At 39.3% G+C, this 27,873-nt stretch overlaps 2 protein-coding genes across 11 annotated transcripts in view; one reads left to right on the top strand and one right to left on the bottom strand.

The window, feature by feature from the left end:
- Positions 1 to 1,157: 1,157 nt before the first annotated feature.
- LOC116727941 (LIM/homeobox protein Lhx1-like) lies at positions 1,158 to 6,426 on the top strand. Its single transcript, XM_032575629.1, has 5 exons — positions 1,158 to 1,833; positions 2,397 to 2,617; positions 2,734 to 3,008; positions 4,847 to 5,003; positions 5,157 to 6,426. The coding sequence occupies exons 1-5, from the start codon at positions 1,664 to 1,666 to the stop codon at positions 5,555 to 5,557; spliced, it is 1,224 nt and encodes a 407-aa protein (XP_032431520.1). The 5' UTR covers positions 1,158 to 1,663; the 3' UTR covers positions 5,558 to 6,426.
- Positions 6,427 to 15,240: 8,814 nt separating this feature from the next.
- LOC116728310 (acetyl-CoA carboxylase) overlaps positions 15,241 to 27,873 on the bottom strand; it is a 38,406-nt gene continuing 25,773 nt past the window's right edge. For all 10 annotated transcript variants that reach the window (XM_032576327.1, XM_032576325.1, XM_032576328.1 and 7 more), the window contains 12 exons: positions 27,723 to 27,833; positions 24,061 to 24,204; positions 23,861 to 23,981; positions 22,945 to 23,041; positions 22,756 to 22,852; positions 22,136 to 22,271; positions 21,879 to 22,056; positions 21,374 to 21,486; positions 19,711 to 19,865; positions 18,805 to 18,975; positions 16,857 to 16,993; positions 15,241 to 16,776 (listed from right to left, as the gene is read on the bottom strand). In XM_032576327.1, coding sequence (XP_032432218.1) covers positions 16,650 to 16,776; positions 16,857 to 16,993; positions 18,805 to 18,975; positions 19,711 to 19,865; positions 21,374 to 21,486; positions 21,879 to 22,056; positions 22,136 to 22,271; positions 22,756 to 22,852; positions 22,945 to 23,041; positions 23,861 to 23,981; positions 24,061 to 24,204; positions 27,723 to 27,833 — 1,587 coding nt within the window. In that variant the 3' untranslated portion in view covers positions 15,241 to 16,649. The remainder of the gene's footprint in view (positions 16,777 to 16,856; positions 16,994 to 18,804; positions 18,976 to 19,710; positions 19,866 to 21,373; positions 21,487 to 21,878; positions 22,057 to 22,135; positions 22,272 to 22,755; positions 22,853 to 22,944; positions 23,042 to 23,860; positions 23,982 to 24,060; positions 24,205 to 27,722; positions 27,834 to 27,873) is intronic.

Raw genomic sequence — 27,873 nt, forward strand, 5'->3', positions numbered from 1 at the left:
CGGACCACAACATTAATCTATCTGTCCTCTCCTATGCTGAAGGGACAGACCTGCTGATCATCAGTCAGCTGCCACCACTTCCAGGCTTTTTTCCAAGGAGAACATATTCATGACATCATCATTGACTCTCAGGATGAAATTATTATTGTTTCTAAAACTAACATTTATATAAACAAAAAATAACAATAATGTTTTGTAAAACTAGAGTTCCCTCAGCCAGAAAAAATTAATTAAGCTATAAAATCGAAGTTATTATTTTTTAAAACAGACTGCTGGATTTTATTTAACCAGTAGTGCTTGTGTGCATAGCAAGAACTGATTTGTGAAAATAGTAGGCTACTGAAATAGTCATAAAATAAGGTTGAACTGTTTTTCTGACAACCACAGCTAAACTTTTCAGAAGCTGCTTACTAGCAAGTCTGACTTTAGAACTATCTGTAAACAATTAAAGATGATGCAAACGTTTTGAATGTATTATAACGAGCTGACATGTGAGCAGCTTACCGGACAATTAGCCACAGCTAACGTGTGGTTATTGGAAATGACTGTCTCAAGGTTGAAAAGTTTAAGTTTAGCATTAGCGCTATTGCTAAGCTACTTAAGCCTGGTTACAAACTTAGATTTCTACCCCAACACACAAACGTTCACAACCAAAAAACTAACAAGTTTTATTAACTTTTTTACTATTTTTTTATTAATAACACCTACCACATAAACATATGAACCTTTCTTTGCTCACTTTGCTCTCATTGAGTTTTGTTATAACTCAATGAATTAAGCCAACACCTGACTAAATAAACATCTGCTCAATTCAGATAAAATGTTAAGGCGAGAAGTATTCAGAAATGAAGTAGGTTATGTTATTTTTATCTTTTAATAAACATTATATTTACAAACTAATATATTTTAACTAAAATGTCAGTATATTTTGTCTAAATATCAAACATCTATTTTTATAGTGTAACTCTAGAATTGTTTTTGTTTTTCTGTTGTTGTTTTTTTTAAGGAAATACACCGGGTGATTTTGTACTATTATTACTGTGTTTTTATTTGTTATAATGAAGTGTTGAGGTGAAACAAAAACCGAAATGACTCCTCATAGGTTTCTCGTGGTGATGACGTAGGCAGTTCCTTATTAGGCAGTAGGCTGAGCAGCACAAGGTGAGCTCATTACAGCCTTCCTCTCAGGCTCAGAGCTCATCAGAGGAAAAGCGGAGCACAAACAACGAGGCAAAGCGCTCCGGCTGCTGCTCTACATTATTTATCTCTTCATCACACGACATTGGGGATATCTTGTCACCTTTTATCAGTATTGTTTTTAATTCAACCTGCCTCTCCCTCCCCTGTGCTTTTCGATAAAATGGCAAACACTGGAAGATCCTGGCGGGGCCCACTTTGATTTACAATAAATAATATGATCACAGAAATCCTTCTGTATACGTGATGAAAACAATGTCTCGTTTGGAGCCGATGTCTGGATGTGGATTACAGGACCCCCGCAAACGGATGGTGATGTAAGCCTGGTCTTTCAGCGCAGCTTGGCCCCAGTGGATTCCCCTGATCCAGTATCAGAACACTCGGACGATCGAAGATTGTTGAGGGAGGAGAGTGGAGGTGTCGGGAGGACACAACTAGTGAAATTCTCATCAGCTGGACCGGAACGATGCTACACTGTGCCGACTGTGAGAAACCTATTCTGGACAGGTTCCTGCTCAAAGTTTTGGACAGACCGTGGCACATCAAGTGTGTCCAGTGCTGCGAATGCAAATGTAGTCTGACAGAGAAGTGCTTCTCTAGGGATGGGAGACTGTATTGTAAGAACGACTTCTTTAGGTAAGCCTCCAACGCGTTTATTTCTTCAATTCAAGAAGAAGGAATGGCACTTTTTTTCTTTTTTTTTCTTTCTTTTTTTTTACAGGTGTGAAATTTTATTTTATTTTACTTTTTTTTTTAGATAAACTGCAATATTTGACAATTGAGAATTCCCTCAATAAACTAAGAAGGTGAAAAGTCGATTAAATAAATAAGTGATAGGGAAAATATTGGCTCACATTGCTTTATGCTTGGATTATTATTTATATTTTTGTTGTTAGCATTTTTTTAAATTTGTTTGAGTGTTATTTTCTGTTAAGAATCGAGTGGAAATTGTAACAAACATTGGGCCTGACAATTATTGTGCTCATATAACTAAATGCAACTAAATATAGTTTAACCATATTGTTGGAAAAACTAAGGCCTTTTGTGCTTTCGGTCACGATTATTAAAATGTTTATTTATATATTCATATTTATTGACCACGTTATAGTCTGCTAAAACTTTGGCCTCTTTTTTTCTCTTCTTCTTCTTCGTCTTGTTTTTTCATTATTATTATTTATTACCTTATCTTTCCTGAACAGGAGATTTGGGACCAAGTGTGGAGGTTGCTCACAGGGGATTTTGCCCAGTGATCTTGTCCGCAGGGCCAAAAGCAAAGTGTTTCACCTCAACTGTTTCACCTGCATGATGTGTAACAAGCAGCTGTCCACCGGGGAGGAGCTGTACATCCTGGACGAGTTCAAGTTTGTCTGCAAGGAGGACTACCAGAACAACAACGGGAAGGACACGATCCTCCTGTCAGGTGAACTCATCGAATCTTATCTTACTGGGGTTTTTTTATGAATATATATATATATATATTTAATATTTTACTGCCGAATTCAGATCCACTCCTATAACTGTTCCCTTTCGTGACAGTCACGACGTGCAGCGACCCGAGCCTCTCGCCGGACTCGCAGGACCCGCAGGACGACGGGAAGGACTCGGAGGGCGGACACGCGTCCGACAAGGAGGCGTGCGGCAACGACAACGACGAGCAGAGCGCCGTCGGCAAGCGGCGCGGGCCCCGGACCACCATCAAGGCCAAGCAGCTGGAGACGCTGAAGGCTGCGTTCGCGGCCACGCCGAAGCCCACCAGGCACATCCGGGAGCAGCTGTCCCGGGAGACCGGCCTCAACATGAGGGTGATCCAGGTGAGCAGGCGGTCATGCTCTCGGGATAACAGCAGGAGTTATTAAAAAAATAATAATAATAAAGTTGTCTAAAAACCCAGAGTTTGGTGTGACGAAGTTCGGAAGAGTATTTGGGTTCAAACTAGATTAAACATCATTTCATTTGTTTTGTTTTTTGTGTGTTTTTATTATTATTATTATTTCTGCATTCCCAGCTTTTTCTTTATTTCGTTTGTCCCCCAATCAAAAGACTTCACAATATTCTTGGCTAATCTCTTTCTCTCCAACACTCATAAAACAAACTGTTAGAATTCAACCAATACGACCCGAGAAACAATTTGCATATTTTAATTGGCATAGTTTTCTAATAAATGCACACTTCTGAGTTGCGATTATGTAAGCTTAAGGTCTAAAAGACGCTCAAATAAACAAGCGAATGAATAATAATTATTGAGATTTTGGCTGTTCTTCGCTATTTAAAAGAAACCAAAAATCAGAATTGGTTTGTGATTAAGGCTTAACTGTTACTGAAGTAACAAACTAACACCTGATGTTACATTCATTGACAGGAGCTGCCAAGAATCCCAGCTTGTAAGTCTGACTTTATGCAAAGTCACACAAACGTCATTATTCTTGTTTCTATCAAAAAAACTTTTTTTTAAAAAAAGTCTGATGGCAGTCATTAGTTTTTATGGAACTCTTCTATTTATTCATAATGCCATTCACATTAACACATCACACTGTTTTTTCTGTTTGTTTTTTTTTTTTTTTTTTACAGATTTTAATATCAACCATTCAAATTGTAAAAATAATATCAATAAACCAATTATAATTAGTTGATATTATAATGCCTAAATTCTACCAAGGTTTATTATTTTTGTTTTGGTGACCAATCCTTCCTAAATAGTTAAAGAAGAGTGTTTCTGAAGTCAGTTGTTAGCTTAATTTGTTCTGTCTTGTTTTCAACAGATATCAGTGTATTTATGCATTCTAGTGGATTTCACCAACTCTACAAACGCAGATAACTGCTATGAGACTTGGCTGAGACATTGTGTTTGTTGGAACACAATTTCTATCCAGCTTTGGTATTGTTTAGTGACAGCGCTAAAGTTGAAGTCAAACTTGTTAGCAAGCTTGACTTCCTAGCTGTGGTTGGGTTTGTTTATCTTATCACAGCAATTAGTCAGAACTGAGCAGCCTCGGTTCAGTAAAAATATTTTTAAAATATAAACACAATAAAGCTGAAAACAATTATTTAGACATTCCATGGGTGTTCAACTTCCAAAACTTCTGTTCATAAATATCAATAAAACGAATAAAATGTGTGAACATTTTTACAGTAAGTTGTATTGCTGAAATTCTTTATCAACAGATTGCTTCATCAGTCTTTGATGGACCTTCACACAACAAATGAGATGAGCCAAAATCTCAACTTAAACTCTAATCTAAATGGATATAATTTGGAACTTATATATATATATATATATATATATATATATATATATATATATATATATATATATATATATATATATATATATATAGTTCCAAATTACACTTTATTTTAAATTACCGTTAGAAATTAACATGCTTGGATAACACTCAAGCAGTTGAATGGCTAATATTTAATAACCTCAAGAATGTGAGTTTTCAGCAACAAAAAAAAGAAACTTGCATGTTTTTTCTACTGCTTCCTTATTTAATATTTTCTGTTTTGTTTGTTATTTTAAGATTTCACAATAGATTCTTGATATCGAGTGAAACAGCCTTTTCGTTTGATATCAATGAAAGAGTATCTATCCATTTTATTAATTCGTCTATATTCTCTAAGTAAAAGTGTTTTTTCGTGTCTCCTTAAGGTTTGGTTCCAGAACCGGAGGTCCAAAGAGCGACGCATGAAGCAGCTGAGCGCGCTGAGCGCGCGGAGACACGTGTTTTTCCGGAGTCCGAGGAGAATGAGATCTCTAGGAGAGAGACTGGAACCAGGAGAGCTCGGCCATTTCTCTTATTATGGAGGTCAGATGCTCGACGGAATCATTTATTTGATAAAACGTCATAAGCTTAAAAAAAGGGGTTTGGGGTGGGGGGTGGGGGGGCACGTTTCCAAATTGTTTCTTTCTCTGTGTTTTGACGCGATTCATGCGCTAATCCCACCTCTCACAAACGCAGATTATCCGAGCGAATACTACGGCCCAGGTGGGAATTACGAGTACTTCCAAGGCCCCCCTTCGTCCCAGGCTCAGACCCCCGCAGATTTGGGCTTTGTACCCTCGACGGTCCCCGCCGGCACCCCGTTAGGAGCCATGGACCACCACCACCACCCCCACCAACACGCAGGGGTGGGGCAGCACCACTGCGGCGCAGAAGTGCAGTGCTTCTCGGACGGCGCGTCGCACCACCCCGCGGACTCGCCCAGCCCGGAGCCCAGCGGGCCCGGCTCCATTCACAGCATCTCCAGCGAGATGTGCGGGCCCGGCACGCCGTTCACGGCCGTGTCTCTCAGCGACAACGGATACACCAACCAGCTGTCACAGCCGTCCTCGGAACTGAGTGAAGGCACTGCCTGGTAATCCAGCTAAAACAAAGCACACTTTATTTATTTATTTATTTATTTATTTATTTATCATTAAGGCACTTTTTTTTGACAAGATTTTTTTAATATTTAAATATTAAAAAAGTTTAAATGTGAATGACTGCCAGTATTTCTCAAGTTCCAGGCCTCATTGATCAAGCAATAAGCAAAAGCAACTACAGGAACTTTAGTTAGTTTGAGAAGTTGGGCAGCAAAAGTCATTATAAACAATCTCAAAATTCAACCTTATCAAAATTCAACTTTACCAAGTCAGTCCGGGGGTTTTAAAAGACACCCACAGGGTGTCGGGTGAGACTGGCTGAACCTACCTTCAAATCCGTGTTCAAGTAAATAAATGTGACATTTGTTTGGAGAGGAAGATATGAAACGCTTCTATTCCCTTTGTTTACATTGAACTTTGTCTTCAGTTGATTGATAAAGAAGTTTTAAATTATTATTTTACATGACCATCTTGGAGGTTTTTGCAGCACTGTCTACTCTAAGATCTACTTGTCTGAGATTCTGACATGAACATGCATGATGTACTGTATATGTTTTATACAAACTGATACACAGAACTTTGTCTCTTTGTAATGATGTAAAATAGGATTTTATCATTTAGTGACAAATCACAAACTATGACTGTGACGCCCAGTAGATCAGTACAGTGCGTCTCTCAGGACTGTGATCAGATTTGGGTTTTTTTGTAACGTCTTTACATGTCTGCCTTCAGAATGATATCTTTGTAAGTCTGATGATTTTATATTGGTGAAGAACGATGATTTGGCTTCGATATGAGTCCAGCTGTAAGTGGATTAATGAAGAAATATTGTAGCCTACAGAACAGTAAATGGTTTTCTGAAAGCTCTGCTGCTCGAGTGTTTGATTTCAGTGAAATGTTGTCTTTCGGTTGGAGAAACAGTTTAAGGCTAACATGGATCCAGTCTTGCACTTTTAGCTGTTCCAACGCATACAGTTTCAACAAACTCTGTCTAAAAAATAAACAAGTAAGCAATAAAAGGGGACTTTTCTATACAGATTCAAATATAAAACTGCTGGATTTCACAATCTTCTATTATACAAATGTTTCCCCTACTACTGGATTGGCTTATTCGTCGATTATATGTAAAATATTTGCAAGCTATTAGTCAATTTGATAATTTTATTATCTTATCATTAAGATTTATAAGGTCATGTCATATTTTGATGATATGACACATTAATACTCTTGGGATAGCCCAATTCATTTAGGATAGGGTTAGGGTTAGCATTAACCCTATTACTTCATACTGAAACTACTATGGTACTGGAATTGGTCAAGCTGTTTATAACAAACTCTCTAATCTGTCTTTGATTATACAATGTTTTCTATAGTTTAGTTTGTTGATCATATTATTGAGCATAAGAGGTTTACATATGTTCCATGTATCCTTTACACTCTAATATCTATTGTGCTGATAACAACCCGACTTGGGTTAAAAATGGGCTAACTGCTTGGCCTGCAAGGATTTAACTCTAAAAGGTTTGGATTATGGGGTTGATTGGTCAGTTTTTCAATCCACAAAATAGGGTGAAAGGACTAGTGTGTAATGTTTTAGCTACCAAAGTATGGCTTGAAGAGAATAATCCATAGGACAAAGTTCTAAACAGGGAATATTTGGGTCAAAATGCATGAGTCTTCCATTCACCCTAAATCCAAACTTAAACTATTAGGTGAGAAGCAGTCCTGGATATTTTCATAATGTATAACATATAGTCAAATTTAAAACAATTCGAAGATTTTTTTCTCTCCAACAATTAAATTGCTATAATTCCTATACTTCTGTTTGGTACCTCACTGTAACGAACAGAAAAACAATCCTTTTTGACTGTATTCGGTGGATAAAATACCAAAGGTTATGCTTGGTGATGAATAGTTTTAAGTTAGCCAACTTGTTCTCTGATGTGAACTAAAGTCATGAATATTAATGTATAGTGCTATTTTACTATTTGTTATTCGATCTTGTCGCAAAAGCTCAGTGAAGTCTAATCACGTTGTGGAGGTCTGTAAAGGAGGATTAATCTTTACAAGACACTAAGTAAATAAGTAAGTAAGTAAAACTTCATTTATGCAAGAGCAAACAATGCATAAACCCACGTGAGGCATTAAGAAAAGGCAGATTTAAAAAAGAGATTTGTTTAGTCTTGCTTAATGAAATGATCTGCGTTTTTGACCCAATGTTTGGTGGAAATTATATAAGACCAAGTGTCTAAAAACCAAAAAGAATCACAGCACCTGTGGATGTGTATTTCAAGGCAACAAATCAAACTAACTATTTTCTTTTGTGACATAATTTCATAGATGAAATAAATCAGTCAAGACATCAGGAAGAGAATTGTGGATCTCAACAAGACTGGTTCATTCCAGAAGATTTTTTCAAACAGATATATGTAAAAATAAAAAGCACTAGAATATTCAGTACCACACTATTTAGCAAGGAGAGATCTTCTGAGTTCTATGGTTAGAGTTTGTTTTTTTTTTTTGGTGTGAAAACAAACTACAATGTGAACATATTGGCTTGAAGCAATAAGAGAGTGGCTTTACCACTGTGAAATAACTTGAAAAGAAGTAGCCATCATTACTAAAGCAACATTAACAAGCAGATTACCATTTGTAAATACACACTAGGGTAAATTCCTTCCCTTTGGGAGACATTCCCTGTGCTCTAATTGAACTAAAATGTAAGTGTTTGGCCATAATGACCAATTGGTACAATGAGGGAAACTTGTAAGCCTTAAAACATCATCCCAACAGCATCCATCACAGTGTGTGGGTGCTTTGCTGCAAAAGAGACTGGTGCACTTCACAAAATAACATGGAAACACTGAAAGAACATCAGACAGGAAGTTCTAGCTTGTGCACAATCGATCTTCCGTATGGACTGAAATCTTAAGCATCTAACACCAAATTTGGTTGACATTTTGGAGTGTCCATTTCGAAGGCATGATCTCTCTTCCATAAAAAAGTCTGGGCATAGCTGAAAATATGCATGAGAGCAAGATGGCCTGCAGACCTGACTCAGTTTTTACTAGAGCTACTTTTGTAGAAGGAGACCCACAATGTTGGAATCCTTAGTTTGCGGGCGTAACCGGTTTCTAGAAAACGGCACAATGGAGCGAGTCATAGCGGAATAATTCCTTCTCTGTAATTGGAGCCAGATCCTTTTCATTCCTTAATCTAAATCTTACTTCAACTTATATTTGGCCTTTTTGTTGTGACTGTTTCCCTTTAATTTTTTTCCTCTTTTTTTTTTTACACAATCCAATCCAGTTCAACTCCGTCTACACTTCTTGCCCTAGGCTCGGCCAGCCACTTTCTGCATGAAAATCATTCACACGTACAATTTTATAATCAATGCCCACAGTAATAGGATTCCTCTGGCCACGGGCAATTAATACAGTTTTCCCTTCTAGCCCCTCTCCTTCTCCCTCCCCGCCCTTCCTTGTGCAGATCTCAAAGCTATGAGACATTGGCTTCTGCTCATTTACATATTTATTGCATTGGACTCAAATCTGGCGAGTGATTGATGTGGAGCCTGCCTCCTGAATTTTTAGCGGCCTATTATTATGAGAGACGTGGAGGGGGGGCCGTGGCGCGTCAGTGTACTCCTGATTAAAGTTGAAGAGGACAGAATTATGTGTTCCCCACCTACTGTCTCTTCTGCTGGTGTTTAATCTGCGAGACCCAGGAGCAGATTTCAGCCACAGATGCTGACTAGCCACTCGTTGAGAGAAAAAGCAGCCTTGCTTTGGCTTGTTAAGATTCCCATCACTTAGTGTTCATTGTTTTAGGGATGTTTGGGTCGCTTGCTCCACCATATGTCGATGAGATTGTGATTTTTCCACGGCAGCGATGTAAACTGGCACACAGACCCCAGTTTTGCCCGTCAGATAACGTGATTGCAATCATTGTCACCGCTAATCCATGAAATTAGCAATTTATGCCCTTTCTTCTTATAGGTTTGCCTTAAGCAGCAAACAGAGAGATGCCTCACATCTACACAAAAGCAGTTCTCTGAAACATTTGTGGCTTCATCAGATGTTTTTTTTCTACTTTTACCAACTGAATCGCTATAAGACAAAGAGACAACCCGGGAAGACTCTATGCTTTTCTCATTTGCATCCAAGCATGTACTGTTTATGTTTATGTGATGGGGGGGGGGGGAGAAGCTATTCTGCTATAATGTGTGTAATGGGATGAAAGAGCAGGACGAAGGTGCAGGAATCTGGGTGGTAGCCCACACCTCCCTCTACTATTTTTTCTGTCACTTTAGCACAGAGTTTCCCCAACCTGAAGAGAATGATGTCCATCTTATTCACCGGCCCGAATGTTTATTGGAGCAAATATTTACACAGTGGATACATGAAATATTCAGGCAACATTTATGTTTCATTTTGTCCAAATAGAAGTGAATTTTATTGAGACAAAGTGGTGCATAATAAAGTAGGATAAAACTGATGGGTGATGTTTTTAAAAAAAAATAAAATAAAATGTGTGCATTTGTACACAGAACCTCTGAGTTGATCATTTGTGGAACCAGCTGTTACTGTCATTCCATCACAAGTCTTTTTTGGTTTATATCTCTACCAGATGTGCACATCAAGAGACCAAGTCCTCTTTGAAAAACAGGTCCATCTCTTGCTCCATACAGTTTAGAACGGAACTTAACTAGGCCATTCTAGCTCGTGATACTGAACTGAATTATTGCATTGGAGATTTGGCTTTATGTTCAAAGGCATTATTCTGTTGTAAGGTAAATCCTGCCGATTTACCTTACAGCATTGTCCTGCATTAAGCTCCATCCATCTTCCCATTCATTTATTCATTCATTCATTCATTCATGCATTCATATTCATTTGTATCCCATCGTTTGCACTAATTCTACTCTTACATGTTTTTATGAAATGGTACAAGTTTCTGAGAACCTTCAAAGGTTGCTACATGACAAAGGCAGACGTGCCATCAAGCAAAAATGATTTCTCTGTCCGGATGCTTCTGTCCTTCAAAGACAGAGGACGCGGTCACCAATCCATTCATTTCACTGAGGCGACGACAAACCGGCAAGCAAACAGTTCCATGTGAACTCGACTTTCTACGCTCTGCTGATGCTCTGGTAACGCTTACATTTTATGGAGAACTCTTCCTGAAGTCAAGACTTGAACTCATAAAAAACTTAAACTGAGAGTCTACTGAAATCCCTGATTGGTAGATTTAGAGGTAAAATTATCTCCACAGTCCCGACTCTGTATGTGTTTGGTTTTCTTTAATGTTCTATTTTGCAGAGACAAAACAACTTTGCATTTATTTGGGTGCACATTTAGAAATATATGCATCTCACTTGCACTAAAAGTCAAGTCATTGTTTTACCGAAAAAAGAAAAAAAAATCAGAGGAATATTTTATGTAATGTGGCTCTAGGTTGTAGACCACCAGAACAACTTCTCCTCTCCCTCCCTAGAGGTTTGCTGCCGCTACGGCTGGAGCCATATTTTTCCTGACATTTACTTCAAGACCCAGTAAGAGCAGCTAACCTGGCCTTGCCCGCTCTTCCGGCGTGAACCTGTCCCTGCTCCCATAATTCCTGCAGCGCTCAATGACCCCCAGTGATAATTGTGATCTATGACCGTAAAGGCGTGGCACTTTGGTTGCTGACCTTTCCACCATCCAACATTGGGCAACCTTCAACATCATTCCTCTGCAGCCCTCCCCCCTCTTTTTTTTTTGCCACCCACATTCAGGAAAGCCAACACACACACACACACATCATGCTGCATCTCGTGGTCGGTTCGATGTATGCGGCTCGCCACACTCCACTGACTCCATGAATGTTAATGCTGGGAGGAGAGGGGAGGGGAAAGCAGGGGGAACCGAACGACACAGGCTGCAGCTTCACCTGGTCTGCAGTACACACAGGAGCTTCTTTGCATATAACAGTTCATGTTGGATCTGCTACATTTATCACGTTTAATATTAAATACCGACACCCGCATGGACAGTGGAAAAGTGTAATACAAGAGAACGGGAGGCCAGACTTTGTGTTCTGCTGGAAACTTAATTTGAAAATAAATAAATGAGGAACCCTTTTTTCCGTTTTAGTCAAGGTGATTAAAACATTTTTCTTTTTTTTTGCACTTTTGTTAAACTCTAGAGTTTGTCTTCTTCCTCTTTTTCCTGTCCAATGCTTTTTTTTTTTTTTTTTACTTGTGAATATTCTCCTTTGCCATTTGTGTTCTTCCAATATTTGCTTAGCGCCTGCTGACTGAAAATGTGTGCATTAGGTGGTGATGATGATTGGAGGGTGTTGTAATCTTTAACCGCTGCATCTGTTTGACAGACTGCCTCTCTGCTCCCAGAGGCTTTCTCTGCACTCTGACATCCAAGATACAAGGATTTATTTCTTTAAAAAAATATTTAGATCTATAATTTGAAGGTTTTCTGAGTCCCACTTGTAGGTACATCCATCATAAAAGGTTATTTTCCAGATGAAAAAGCTTTGCTTCAGTTTCAGCACTCTTTGCTTATTACATCTATTAACTTTCTAAGAGTTCATAATGTCTGTCTTATTTGTTCCCTGCTTTCACTGTGGAAATCTTGTTAAAGAATCCAACAATTTACCACAGATAAGTTGCCTTCATCAAGTTTTAGGTTCTTTCTGGGATTTATTTTGTTCCATAAAGTTCAAGTTCCACATAAATCAGCTTTCAATAGATTAACCTGCCAAGGAAAAGTCGTTTATGTTTTCAAATTACACTGTAACAAAATGCTGAGATGCAGAGCTAAGATATTTCTTTTTAAATGCTAACATTTTTTGGACAAATACAGCAAATAGAATAAAATTCAGATACTCAAGAAGTCTCCGTCTAGATGTGGAAACTTTTGGAAACTGTTTTGTTGATTGTCAAAAATGTGTCAGACCAGAAAAAAACAAAAAAAATCAGGTATTGACAAGGTGCCACAATTGTTGACGTTTAACGCGAAGTGCACAAAAAACAAACAAAAGAAGTACTTCAGCAGGTATTTTTGATCATCAAAACAAAAAGGAAAATTGGAAATGAAAGAGGAGAAGTAGCAGCTGAATGATTTTTAGCCAATATTTATGCACACAAATCTCTGAAAAATGGGATCAGACATGGCAAATGAATGCAGTTCACCGTTTGGTCATTAGAAAGTGTGACCACAGCTAAAAAGGCAGGAGTTCCAGCACCTTTTTAGTCTGCTGAGCATACAGGTGTGTTTACACAATGCCAAGATGGAAGGACAACAGCAATGAACTTCGAAAAGCGACTGTTGCTTCCCATCATTTTGGGAATGGGAATGAGGCAGATCCCAGTAAAGATGGATGCCACTTTCCCAGAAGTGAACCTCATAGGAAATTAATCTTTTGTAGTTAAAACAACATGGCACCACTACGCTGAAGATGGAGGGGTGATGGTTTGGGCACGTTCACCAGTGAAATAGTGGAGAGTCAAATGTTCAACAATTTGGAAAATTGGTACATATTTAATGTAAATATGTGCAATTTTGCACATACTTACATTTCTGCAGAATGGTTGGAAATTATTTTAGTGACCTGGCCTCAACTCGGGTTGAAAGCTATAGTCTGAAAATGTGTGTGTGCCAACATCAGTGAACTGAAGCATCAGTGGAAAGAGTGGGTCAAAATTCCCCCAAAAAGCTGCGAGAGGCCCATCAACAGAAAACAACCACTTCATCTTCATTTAATAAGTAATAAAAACATGGAGTCTGTTGCATGTTTTTGCATAGTTGAAGTTAAATATAGTTATTTTTAGAGCCCAGTAAAGGTCAGTGGATTTTTACCATGTTCTCTTATGTAAAACTTTAGAACATAAAAAGAAAAAAATTGCAGTTTCTTTTTGACTTTACAGGATTTTGAGTTAGAGGTCATTCATCTGACCCGAGTCTGGCAGGAAAAATCTACCACTTCACCCACTGGACATGTCTGAAAAGCATCTTAGCAGCCGGGCCGCCGCTCCACACTTTAACTAGTTGAAATGTAAAAAGCCTGGCAGTGCGGGCTTTAGATGAGATGAGATGAGCTCTTCAGAATCCTCAGCCTGTAGAGCAGCTGAGTCCTGGCGCTCCCTCTGTGTCACTCCAGCCTTTGTCACGGGCAAAAGACTTGTGTTTTCAGGCAGTAATCAGACAGCCCTGGGGCTCTGTAAAGACCCTGTTCTCCTTTCATATCAACTGTTGCATACACCCTGCTAATTGGAATCCTGCAACTGGGTCACAGGCTTTGTCTCTCAAGTGCTGTCAAGTCATTGAGACGCGTGAATGTGGAATTATGGGTGCCTCAGATGCGTGATAATGTCTCCCCCTCTGCGCTATATTAAGGCGTCCATTTCAGTTTCAACGCAGATGCTGATTTTTTCCTCCCCTTTTTTTCATTAGGATTTCTCTCTGTTCCTGCGTACAGTTGTTGAGAAGGTTTGTGCCCGAAACTGGCAGTCACTGCTGGGACTTTAGCCTTTTGATATATATATATATATATATATATACACAGTATATTGTAACATTAAGCGCTTCAGAGCCAGTGAAGCTGATGTGGAGTGATGATGTGACAAAAAGCAAATTCGGCGCTCTGGGTCCAGATGGTTAACAAGTTTAAAGACATTAAGCAGCTCCCTGCAAGTTTTACCAAACTCTGCGCGTCTTTTGATTGGCTCAGGACTAACCTGATTCTGCAGTTTGTCAGTGATTAAAAGCTGAATTAGCCTGCCTTGCATGCCACCAAATGAGGAGAGCCCTCTGGGAAACCAGAGAGACCAAGCAAAGAACATTTCCAATTATACTTCCAAATGACTCATTTTCTTATTGGGCCTTCTATAATTGTGGTGGGTATTGGGTGCATGCAACTCAATTTGTCTTACATATTTGTTGGTTGGATGGTAATAGAGTTGACAGAGCCAAGGGGATGATCTAAAAGAATCAGACATAGGGGGGGATGGGGGAAACGGATGATAGATCCCTCAATATTTGTTTGATCTGCTTCATCCTTCTTAATACTGTTGAAGTTTAAAACCCAGAAACAAAACGCCACTTTAATAATCTGTGGTGTGAGGGACAGGAAGACTATCATTTTCCAGTAATCAGGAGAAAAGTCTCTCTGGAGTGACAAACTTTGTTCCTGACTGGAAAAAATTAATGAGACTTCCTGTGATGTGCTTATCTGTTCCGCAAATCATCAATATATGAACGTATTTGTCAAATTAAATTAGTGAGGCATTTTTTGAAACCTCCAAACGCTCTGCAAATATATTAATATTCCTTAAAACTTTTAAATTTTATTATGCTATTGAAATAAAGCCCTAAGGCTGCAGTATGTAACTTTTTTTTTCACATTTGTTAAAACTCACTATATTGTGAGTGTAACGAAAAATAATCTGAAAAAAATCAAACAAAAAAAAACAACTACTGCCATCAGGAGAAATCAGATAAGTCAGAAACGAAACAACCAATCAGAGCCATGGGGAATGTCTAGGTGCTGTTCATCAAACTCATGTATGTGCTGCTCAATGTGCTAGTGGTCAATTATGTAAAATTCCATTAAAACACAAAGGTTCAGTTGAAGTTTAAAGGAATACAAATCAAAATGTTAAGTTTGCAATAAAAACAAACGGGAATTGGTAAAGTTTTATTCAGTTTGCAGACACGTTTAGAGTTCATCACTGTAAGTTCTTCTCCATGTCTGTAGGTAAACGGTTACATGTAAAACATCTGGTCAGAGAATACGTAAATGACGGAACTCAAGGCACAGAACTGATCCATGCAGGAGTAAAGATTTCAACGGAGCAAAAATGACACAAACTTCTAAAGCTGAATTCATCATAATAGAGCCGTTTAGCTAGTATTATGTTCTCCTGTCTAAGACAGATTCAGACGCAAACTCAAGTCATATGTGATTCCCACGGCGCTTACAAGAACATTAACAATCAGTAACAATTCATTCATTAACAAGACAGAAAAGTGTTTGCGGGTCACATTTAAACATCAGACGTGTAACATGTCGAATAAAGTAAACAGCAGCATTTGTTATTTCTAAGACATTTCTTGATTTGGCTACCTATCTGTCCTAAATTCAAACTGACATCTTTGGCTAAAAACCTCAAGCTAATCCCTTCAAACACACTTCCTTTTGCTTTCTCTTTCAACTGAGCCATTACCGATTTGTGTTTTAAGCTTTTATCCACTCTGTGCGGCAGAGTTTGTACCACTTTGTGCGCGCGCGTTCGTCCACGAGAGAGTTCTGCGCGGGCGCGGTTCTCGGTGCAGTGCGAGGGGAACAGTAAGCACTAAAGTGCCTGTTAAGCAGCGTGTGTGGGTGAGAACAGAAGGGACAGCTGTGGTTTTGTTATGAGGCAAGCTGCCCACCGCTCACCGCAGGGTAACTGTGAAACAGTCGGAGTCTAAAAGGGACCTCGTCCCGCTCCCCGCTGGGCTTCCCCGGCCAAATCTGCTTTGGCGTTTCCCCCCGTCTTTGTTCAGTAACTAAGTGCTTTTTATTTAGCAGAGTGAAAACTCCTTTTTGGTCAACTCCCCAGGCGACGCGTTGTCATTGTTGAGCTGGTCATCAAAACACTTGTAAACCTTCACAAGCATATGTCACAAACCAAGGTGCTTTTCTAACAGCAGTATTGCTTTTTTCAAAAATACATACATATATATTAATGTGAATGCTTCAGATCAAAAGGATGGAGGCCACTGATTGTTATCAAAGGACAAAATCCATCCATAAACAAACCCTAAACATTAAATATTAATCACCTGCTATTTCTACATTGTCAATTCTCTTAAGATTGCACTTGAAAATCAACTTACGCAAACACTTAGACTTAGGAAAGACAATTTACAAAATTTTAGAGCTAATGTCAACTATCTACCGTCTTGCTGAGCGAGAATCATTGCCAACGTTTCATCAGCAGTCCCGTATTGGCCGTTGCATCAACCCGGCTCCTCTGGTCCAGTGTTTCCAGCTCAGAGTCATTTCTCCCACAGCTGCAACAGAGAGCAAGACGAAGACGGGGCTCCTGTTAGGACGAGGTAGACGCCTCCATGGTGGACAGGATCCGCACAACCTCAGCTCTCTGCGTGGCGGAGATGTGCTGGGTCATGTGCACGATAGAGTCCATAGCCACCTCTGGATTGGCTTGCACGAGGCTGGAAGAAAAAAATGGCTTTAGCTCAAACGACGTCACGTCTTTAACTAATTTCTAGAGCAGAATCGGGCGAGTCATCACCTGCGAATCTGCTTGAGGAGGTGATCCCGCCGGATGTACTTGATGTTCTCGTCGATGACGGACCTGGCGCCCTCTTCTTCCGCTAGCTGCCTCTCCAGCCAGGCCACCACTTCTTCATTGTTGTCCCACAGATACGCCTGAGCAAAATAAAAAAGAAGAAAAAGAAGAAAAAAAAGAGAATGAATAATATATATATTTTTCCTTTCTAAAATAGTTCAGTCAATCAGATTCAATAACAAGCGTCAATAAATATCAATTTTCAAGTCTTGTGACAGATTCTCAATGGGATTTAGAGCTGGACTTTAACTGGGCCATGCAAGAAATGAATATGACTTGTTCAAATCCATGCCATTATGGTTTGTAGGCCAATCCTCCCATCAATTTTAAGCAGTTGAAGAAAAGCATAATCACAGCATGATTCTGCCGCTATCGTGTTTCTCCATTGGGACAGTGTTTCAAGTTCAAGATTAAATTACATATAGTTTGAATTTATTTGCCAATAAAGTGATTTGGAGTTCAGTTTTATTTTAGGAATATCTATAAAAGGGGCTGTTTTCAACTGCCAAATGTTTCAGCTTTATATTTGCAAAAATAAATAAATAAATAAAATAAAATCCATCCACATTCTATATATATACTTTTTTTTCCCTTAGGTGGTGACAAGGATAAGAAAAGGGTCATTTCAGTTTATATATATAAAGATAATGAGTAAAAACTATAGTACCTCCTGAAGGAACAAATAAATATTAATAACAGCAAAAAAGGTAAAGTCTTCATTTCTTGTTGACTGGTCTGGTCAAAAAAAAAAATTAGCATTCATAAGTGCAGTTATTTCTGCTCCCAAACAAAGCCAGGCTGCAGGGCTTAGCAAAGATTTGGGGGGAGGGAGGCCTTAATAGGCTCTTGCTGCTCCTGAGCAGTCCTGCTTGAGGTCCACGAGAACATTTAATGCCCTTATTAATCATTTTTAATCTGTTTGCTTTTAATTAAGAAACAGTGTGTTGCTCTCCTATCTGTGCGTGCCAGGGCCGTGATTAATTGTGGCTTAAGACAGGCGGGCGGGACCGGAGTAACGTATGAGCTAACAAGGCCTTTTTCTTGAGCGATCGCCGCCGCGGAGCTGGCTCCCGTCACAGCAGCAGCTGCTCGTCTGAAACCCAGACCGGCCCAGGAGGGAAGCGCCGTTTCTGGATCTTTGAGGGATGTTTTAGTTTATTGACCAATCTGTTGCGGCTGATTATTTGGTGATAAGCACCGGCCCATTTCGTCTGATGTTTCCCTTCATGAGGTCTATTAAGGCTGCTGCTGTGGCTGACCCCGATGTGAGTCGGCTGGCTTTCCACAGAGTCTCTCACACAGCAACCTACAGATGCTGGACAACTGGCTCATTTCAAGTGAGAGATAACTCTAAACACAGATAATGGGTAGCGGAATAAGAGACCAAATTTTCCAAATAAAATACCCATACGGAAAACTTTTAACATGGTCAGAATTAGCCGAGTTTCCTTATAAATGCATAAAAACATGTCCATGTTGGTGGGAATTCGGTTTGATCACTTGATAATTTAGCAAACAGTTTTGCCAGTTTCATCTTAATACAGAGAGAATATATATATTTTTGAAAATTCCAGAAGTAAGCTTATAAAATGAAACTAAAAAACCGGTGGCTAGGAAAACCTGTCCTAGCCATTTTTATTCTACTGTCGAAATCCTGCAGACTCCTGCTTTAACAAAGGTGCATGTAAAATCCTATTTGAAGTTTATCAGTGAACATCTACAAAATGCTGAGCATGACTTGAAAAACACCATCCCCATAGGCTAGCAAAATTTTACTTTTTGAATAGTTCTTTTCTTGATATTCTGACTCCATTAATCAGAATAAGAAAAATACTTTTTCATACTTTACTTCCAAAATCAGCTGGGGCTCATGCCTATACTAGGCTTTTACCTTCACAGTCCCCTCTGCCTCCACAAACCAGCGCCGCAGCATCGCCTGAATCTGGCCGTCTGTCAGCTCACTGTTGGCTGCCTGGATTTTCCTCTTTACTGTGTCCTCAAGCAGCAGGCGCCTCAGACGCCAGTAGAAGAACTGACGGGAAGTTTGCCATTCCAGGATATCCTGAGTGGGGAAAAAGGGCAAAGAGAGGGCATTAAGTATCAAAATATGACTTTTAGATACTATAGATAGTCTCATGTGTTTACAATTTCATAAAGTGTTCTGCATTTTACATTGGAGAGGACTTGGAAAAACTCAAAGTCTGAAAAGTGGAATATCCCAAGGTTTCTGTTTGACTATGTAAGACTAATAGATAATAATTTTAAAAATTAGGTTATTTATTAGTTGTTTTTTTAAAAATAAAGTATAAAACTTGCGGGACATTTTCTTAACGTTTATCAAAGAAATGCAGACCTCTGAGTTGAGTGATCACAATCAGTCAAAGACTCAATCACAGATTTCTCTAGGCAGACTAAGGTAAACATGGAGTCGAGTTCAAATAATAATCTTCTTGGGTGAATACTGTGTGTAATAAAACACTGGCAACCATCCATCTGTGAAACACCCTTCTGGTAATGTGAGCAAAGAGTGTATGTGTGTGTGAGGGATGGGACTGTGGAGGTGCAGAATGAGCTGAGGCCTGCCTCAGGCTGCTCTATACTAGGTGAGATGATTGACCAGGGTCATCAGAAGATAATTATGAAGACAAGTCGAGCAGCTTGGTAAGACCAAACATTATTCACTGGACAGGTGCAGCAGCAGCTAGACCGATGCTGCCCTGGGGGCTTTTCAGGTGATTCACTTACTACACGCTCCCACTGACGCCACACATGAACAAATGGAGGTCTGGGCTCTCACCGTGATCACGCCCTTCTCCTGCATGCGGCCCGGCGTGTCGTGGAGGTCAGCGAACTGCACAGCCACCTGATGGTAGATGGGCAGCAGGAACTCCTCTCGCTCCTTCAGTTTGGTCTCCAGCTCTTTGCGGTCAGCGGGGCTCAGCTCTGGAGTTCCTGTTCAGATTCAAATGGCACAATTTTAAGCAAAATGGTGAAAACCCAAAGAGTCTTTGCTCTTCTGCCCAGTCAGAGTGGATTTTAGGATAAAGACAAAATTAAATTGTGGTTCATAATTCTCCTTTAAAAAAAAAAAAAACAAAAGAAAAAAAAGTTTTTTCAGACCTTTTATACTGCTTAGTTTAATGATAAAAAAACAGAAAAAAATCATCGCCTTTGATATTCAGCAGCCGCACAAATTTGATCACAGCTGCTTTAAAATAATTTTATGAATAGTAATTCATTATATATATGGCTGTCAACAATAAAGCATCCGATTAACCTAAAACGTTTAAATATTACATAATGTAGATTAACTGCATTACCCATTTTGACCTAAAAGCCTCTCTGCCACCAAGGGTTCGTATAAAGCAGTGTGTATAGCCTCAGTATGCAGGGCGCGCGCTCTAACTGCTATGTTGTTAAAGTGAAATTCTGACTTTCTTTGCTCATCTTTTTAGTCGTGTTTGGACTCTGCATTGTTGTACTCAGTAGAAAACCATGTGTGACCTCAGTGCAGCCGTCCCGAATTCGACTCTCATCCTGGTTCCTTTGCTGAACGTCTTTCCCTCTTTTCATCGAAGCACAAGCTCATAGTTAACATTTCTAAATTCTGTTTGAAACAAAAGGACTTTTTTCAATCTTCTTTAGTATGAAAACCTGGAAAACTGAGATGCATGGTTTGAGACAATAAAAAAAAGCTCTTCACTTTTAACAAATACCAAAGGCTGCTGGATTATCAAAGTAGCTTTGAAACTCTGGACTTTGTTTTGCTTGCCTCTTTTAATAACCCACTTAAATCAGACCATAAAAATGAGAATTAGACCATTAGAATAACCATCCTCTTGACATATTAGAGTCAAATAGATTCTTGATAACTTTTAGACTGACTCATTAACACTAATATCCTTTAATGTGGCTGATAAACACTGCATAAATCATTGTTGCCAAAGCCAATAAAGGTGAAGCTTGAATCTAAAACACAAAAATTCTACAATCAAAAAGAACTCCCTGTGTGTATTCACCTTTCCTCATCTCCTTATCCCGTTACCATCAATTCAAGTTCCCCATGTGAATGAAGCTAAAGAATCAACAGCATTTTGTTTTGGAGCTCCAACCTCCCCCCTCCCAAACCCCTTGCTGATTTCTGTCAATTCCAATCTGTAAGCTCTCCAGCCCTCCAGAAGCCCACCTTTATTCCATCATGTTTTGCTTAAAGCGCCAAACCAGCGCAGCATTAGAGAAACCAAAATCAATAGCCTGCACCGGGGAGTTGGTGATTGATCCGAGTGGGCTGTGATTGACACATCTCCCGGGGGACTGCAGCGAAGATGACACAATCAACACCAAAATAAAGCAGGGTGGGGAAAGCACACACAAGTCCCACTTGATGTACGACTAACTCACTGAACTGAAAAAAGGGCTACAAGTGGAAAAGCATCAGGTGTAAAGATGGCAGGACTCACCAAGCCTCTCGGCCAAGCCCATGTAGACGGGATCTACTCTCCTCATGGTTTTCACCAGGTCCTTCTTTCTGAACTTGATCTCCACTGTTCCTTCAGGCTCCAACACGCCACCTCTGAAAAAGAGACACAATAAAGTTAATAATTAAGATTCTTTTCAGTCCAATTTACTTCCACTTCAACCACAAATGTCAGAAGATTATGTTGCGATTTCATGTGATAGAGCAAACATAAAGTAGAAGATGATTGTTTAATCAATAGAAAATTATGTGCAATTTTCAAGATTTTAAACAAATAAGCTACAAAGATTGGGTTGGTATTTTGCGGCATCTATTTAAAGAGAGTTTTTAAGCATAAGGAAGAAAAGCGTCCTCTCCCCGTTTGTCACATTAAATCCGGTGATATTTATGATTGTCCTGTAAAATTCCAAAACGTGAAAGAGTTGAAAAGGGATGTATGTTTTTGCAACCCTGTTAATAATTTATATCTTTCAGCTTTATGAACTTACCTGCTGTCCTTGTCGGCATACATTTCCATGTGACGGGGGTTTATGGTGGGGTCTATGACCACCCAGGAGCCTCCTCTCAGCTCCGCATGAGGGGGGATGTAAACTAGAACAGGCTGCTTGTACTCCCTCAGTCCGTCCACGATGTAGGCTCCAAACTTCAACACCTGGTCGTACATGTCTGGGAAGAATCGTTTCAAGTTAAATTACAGAAAGTTTACTGTTACTCATAGTGGTAGATGACCAAGGAGGAGAAATACCTTTCATTCCCCCAGAAAAACCTCTCCAGTTGGAAAACACAATGAGAGGTAAACCCTCTCGGTTCAGATCCTTGATGGCTTGTGCTGTTTTAAAAGCAGAATCTGGAAACCACACCTGTCCCGCCTGCTGGATAATCTAAACATAGAAAAACAGGATATTCAGCATCAATACCACAATTAGTATTCTAATACTAATACACAGCGTCCAGTCAAGGTATTCTTATCCTTTGAGCTTTTCCACTGCACATTTTTTATGTAAATATTCCAGACTTTTTCACTCGTTTGCTTCCTTGAAACCAGGAAGCAAACGAGTAAAGAAAGAAAGAATGATGGGAGAAAAAAAAACAGACAAGGAAGGAAAGACAGGGAAAGAGAATGGGTAAAAAAAAACACATAGAGGAAGTAATAGAAAGAAAGACAAACAGAAACAGAAAGACAGATAGAAAGAAAACCGTGATGGAAAGGTGTAAGGGACCAAGCAAGGAATAAAGAAAATCAGAAAGGAGATGAGTGAAGGATGAAGCCAGAAAAGAGACAAGGAAGAAAGAAAGGAAGGTCACAAAGGAAGGATGGAAACATCTGGTGAGGCACTGCACCTTTTCACTCAAAGTGAATCTTACCTTTGCCTCAGAGTCCAAATTGGCTGGATCAGCTGGGATTGACAGCTCCACTGTCCTGGTTTCCACAGCAACAACACCAGTAGGTATCCCTCCCAACCTGAAAAAATCCCCCAAAAAACAGGAAAACAGTCACAAAGAAGCGCCCAAAACATTTCACAAAGCTAATGTTTCTGTGAGTGTTGATTATACCTGGCTCTGCCCACCACCACACTCTGAGCCCATGGCTGCATGATCTCCATGAAGGAGCCTTGGTCAAAGAATCCACTCTGCCACGAACCCTTTGGATCTTCACAAAGAGAGGAGTTACGAGCGTCAAGACAAAGCACAAAGCTTTATTCAGACCTCACGTGAATGGTACACCAAAAGCAGCCAAATCAATCGCTACATGATTATCCCTTCTCCCTCTATTTCCTCAACTTGTTTCTAGATTCTGTCTCGTCTCATTTTGTTCCTTCTCTGTGCTTAGCAGTAGCCATGATGGATGACTGTAAAAGCAGCCTAGCTCAGCGGTTTTTCTGCTTGCACACTCCAAGGAACATGCCCGGCCTTTGAGGTTACCATTCAATTAGGCCTCGCCACTCCTCGCTAACAGAGAAGTTGACAGAGTTCCCACACCGTACCTCAAATCCTCTGTAATTACATCACTGTTTAACCTGCAGAGTAAGATGTACTACACACATTCTGCTGATGACCTTGCCTCTAATACTTTATTTACTTAATAGCCTTTATATATTCTAATGAATTGTTCCAACCTTTAACTCATCGTCTGGAATGATAAATCTGTACGTGTGCTTCAAAAGACGCAGAGAATCAGACTGCAACTTTTATCAGTTGCAGATAAAGCAGCATTAATAATTAGAGGAGCAACATCAAATTGATAAGTTAGATTTATCATCACAGCTTGGAAGCCAGAAGAGTTAATACTACCAAATTCTAAGCCTCACATGTAACGGAGCATGATTTCCACTGAAACATAAACAGAATGAGGAAAAACGGGCTAGGTAATATATCTTCTAACTTTTGTCTGAAATATTTACTTTCTCTAGTAAGATAGGCATTATCTGCACTATCTATTTTTTTTATTTCAGAGACATAAGGGACTTACTTTGACTAGGACGTCCTGCCAGCATCCAGCGAGGATCATAAGGTGTCTTGGTCGGCACAAACTCCACCAGACGATCTATGGGATCCTTTGCACTGATGATGGGTACTGGATTGGATGTACACTAAGGAACATACATGTTACAAACGTATAGAACAGCTCTTTAACTTCATATGTGTGAAAGTCAACAAGAGCAAGATTACCTTGGGCATGTAGGACAGCCACTGCAACAAGTTAAAGACTCCCTCAAAGTCATCGCAGACAGTACTGTGGGTCACACCGTTGTTGTGCATGATCTGAATTCCGCCCAGTTGGTTGTTGGAGGTGTACACCTCTCTGCCTAGCACCTGAAAACACAAATGATTGTTGAATTTAAGAAGAAAAATACAACACTTAAATCGGTTCAATCCCAGAATTGGATTCAGAAAGAGATTTACTAGCCAAGACGTTCACACAAATAAGGAACTTGTTTCCGGTTTAAATCGCTCACAGGGTGAACAATATAAATGGTAATATAAATGTATGTATAAACTTTAAATGAGTTTAACTCAAACTTTTTTTCAGTGTAAAATGACTGCAGTTTTTTGGGATTTTATGTTATAGTTCTGCACAAAGTAATGCATAATAGGAACCTGAACAGAGTAATGTTGAAAGAAAATCTGTTGGAGGCTGCAACAAAAAAAAGGAAAAAGTTTGAACACTTGAGTGAAAGTTCCACTTTTAGTCAAACAATGCCAAATAAGTTATTTACATCACAGGATGTTCATGAGATAAAATGACCCAGTCAACGTCCAAGAACAATATTTTCATATTTTGATTGAAATGTGTAAAATTATTTATCCAATTCCTTCCACTTCAGAATGACACACAACTTTGAGTCAGCATATCATATTAAAATCCCAGTAAAATACATTGACCTTTGCAGTTGTGGGAAATGTTTACGGTATAGGAATAGTTTCTTCTCTTTTGATCATATAAAAATAACAAAAATAATTTTAAAAACCCAAAGCTTTTCTAAGAAAAACTAAGTTTTTTCTTAAAGTTTTTCTTAGTTTAAGAAAAACTAAGTTTTTCTTAGAAAAGAAAGAAAAATGTAGGTTAGCGTAACTAGTTTTTCTTAGAAAAGATTATGAAGTAATAATTACCTCATAATACTGATAACAACCTCTTCCAAAAGCTCTCAAAGAAATATCCAACATTGACAGCTGAAGGTATTTTCAACTGAGTTTAATGAGATCTGACCCAGATGAAGACATTCCAAGGAACAGCATCTTTGTCAATAGGGGCGAAAACAAGCTTGAGAGCACAGCATCACAGCAGGAACAGGCCAGTGGTCTCAGAAACAGATCCTGCCTCATCTTACCCCCGGGACTTTCAGAGATGATGAAAAACTAATTTTGGTCTTTTGCATGGTATTTGTTGACAAGTTGTGAATCGTCCAGATGTAACCGGCAAATAGGCTTCATAAAGGAGCAAGTTGGAAGTGAAGTGAAGCCACAAAGTCTCCCCTGTCAGCCCACCCTATTTTCATAAGCAGCTCAGAACAGGTGGCTGGGCGCTGACATGCTCCCATAAAAATCAAGAGTGGAGCTCAATCCCTACCCTCAGCTCTCACCTTTTCAGCCATCATTTACTTTCTTTATTACCATTAATGGTTATGTATCTGGCCACAAATCTGGGGCACTCTCCTAAAGCTGTCAGGAGAGGCGGCAGCCCCAAGAAACATTACAGTCACCTTGACATACACAAAACCTCTGAGCCTCTGGCCATCGCCTGCTTCATTAAGATTCCGTGGCGGAGAGAGGAAGAGCAGGAGGAGGAGGAGATATTGGACGAGGGACAGAGTGGGATGACTGGGAGGAGAAAAACTCGAGGCCAACTGGTAGCAACAGCTCACTGGGGTATTTGTGGTAGTAGTTACTATCCACTCCCCATGAAAATCGGAGCGTTTTCTAGCAGCTAATGAAATGATGATCTGCGGGTGGCCGCCTGCTGCTCCCCATTACATTTCAGCTAATAGCCAAGAATCCACATGACGGATTAGAGATTCCTCACTTTCCTCAAAATTGAATGGAAGCTAAATATACAGCTCCATTAAAAACAACAACAAAAAAACCCCCAATAACTACTACTTTAACTACTTACAGATCAGGTTTGTTTATTTGTTGCGCTTAAATGTTGCAGATCATGAAACGTATTTTATCTTCAGACAGGGATGAAACAATTAATTGGAATAATCATGATGAATCGATTATTGAAATGACTGTCAACTTTATATATAACTCTATGTTTTAATCTAGAGTTTTGAACTCTAGATTAAAACTAGCGTTAACTGGAGTATATATTTAAAACGAGGTCGTTGGCTGGAAGAACAAGATACTCAGCAGTAATTAAGGCAAAACTGTTCAAAAAAATATTTACATTTTGCATTGAAGTTAGTAAATAAACTGCTTCCACAAATATGTTTTACTTAGAAATCCTCAAGTAAAACAGATTTACTTTAATTGGATCCAATTCTGTAGTAAAAAAAAAAACAAAGAAAAAGAACAACTCACATTAGGCACAAATTTTCTAATCTTCCTAAATAGTGAACAAACTATGACTAAATTTAATGGCTGAATTTCCCAATCCACGCCCGAGTCTGATGACCGTCTGTCTGATGTGTAGAATAAAAAATAAGTGCATCTTGTCATATAGCATAAAGTAGGCAGAAAAATCACAAAAGATTTCTGAGCCTTTGACACTCCAATTTCTCCCCAGTGATGCAAAAATACTCATCGTCGTTTACAAAAACACTAACTGCTGTCACTGATGACAACCCAAGTTATTAGGTTTCAGGTAGAACTTTTTTTAAGCAGTAAATGAGATCTTCAGTTGGAAACTGTCAGTCATATTCAGGTTATTCTTGTCTTTAAATGTGACAAAAACAAAAATGGAAAATACTATTTTACAGCACTGCATTCAGGTATACTGTACATCTTCTAGACTGCAAATATTTTTAAATAACAATCACTGCTCCCACAAATGGAGATAAACAGCAGGGCGATCTAATAACTGAGCTTCCAGGAATATTTGTATGCCATCATTTGGCCATTTGCATGGTTTACCATGTTGCAGCGTGTCATATAATTTGAAATGGAGTCATCCTAATGCACTGACAAGGACAGAGAATGGAAAGCAAGACAGCAGGAGGCAATGAAGCGTACAGACACACACACACACACACACCCACCCACGCCCACACACACACACATCAATTGTGTGCAGAAAAACAATCTGCATCAGCAAAACTTTTCATTTTGATTAAAAACAAATGATATGGGTGTCCTGCACTGCAGCCTCTGGCATGTCACTCTATTTCTATGCAAATACAGCTTCATGGTTCGCTTTCAATTATTCCGCTTTGAGTGGCAGGCAGGCCCGTGGCTGCCGTCGGAAAGGGAATCCTTGTAGAACAGAGCAGAGCAGAGAGGAGCGAGCCTGAAAATTGCAGGATCAGCGAGTCGGAACAAGCCACGAAAAAAAAAAATAAAAAATCAGAGCAGAATCCTTTTCTCTTTTTTGACACAAAAAAATCTCCTTCCTCCTCCAATCATGTCCTTTTATAGGATTTCTTCATTATATTGCAAAACAGGTTTAAAAAAAAGTGTTTCACTAACACTTATTTGAACTTCTCTCCTTAATGGCTTTAAATTTTAATAGTCAACTAGTAAATCCTTTAAGAGATTTTCCTCATTAAAATGCAGATTCATTATTGGTGCTAATTTAAGGTACAGCTCATTTGGTGCTCACACTGATTCCACTAACAAAAAAAGTAAATTGTCTTTATGCCGAAGCACAGATTGCGCATTTGAGCTCATTTTACCTTGTTGAGCGCCCCAGCTCCAGTGAGGATGATGTGAGAGTTGTCCACCTGGATAGTTCTCTGTCCAAGCCTCACCAGATAGGCTCCGATGCCGATGGCTCGACATGTGACCTGTGAGACAAGCGTCCTAAAATATCAGATATTTTCAAAG

Source organism: Xiphophorus hellerii, chromosome 11 (genome assembly GCF_003331165.1).
Source record: "Xiphophorus hellerii strain 12219 chromosome 11, Xiphophorus_hellerii-4.1, whole genome shotgun sequence".
Lineage (NCBI taxonomy): Eukaryota > Metazoa > Chordata > Actinopteri > Cyprinodontiformes > Poeciliidae > Xiphophorus > Xiphophorus hellerii.

Coding starts and splice junctions, on each gene's coding strand:
- LOC116727941 (XM_032575629.1), top strand. CDS start 1,664: ATGCTACACTGTGCCGACTGTGAGAAACCTATTCTGGACAGGTTCCTG. Junction 2,618..2,733: donor GGACACGATCCTCCTGTCAG/GTGAACTCATCG, acceptor CTTTCGTGACAG/TCACGACGTGCAGCGACCCG. Junction 5,004..5,156: donor CCATTTCTCTTATTATGGAG/GTCAGATGCTCG, acceptor TCACAAACGCAG/ATTATCCGAGCGAATACTAC.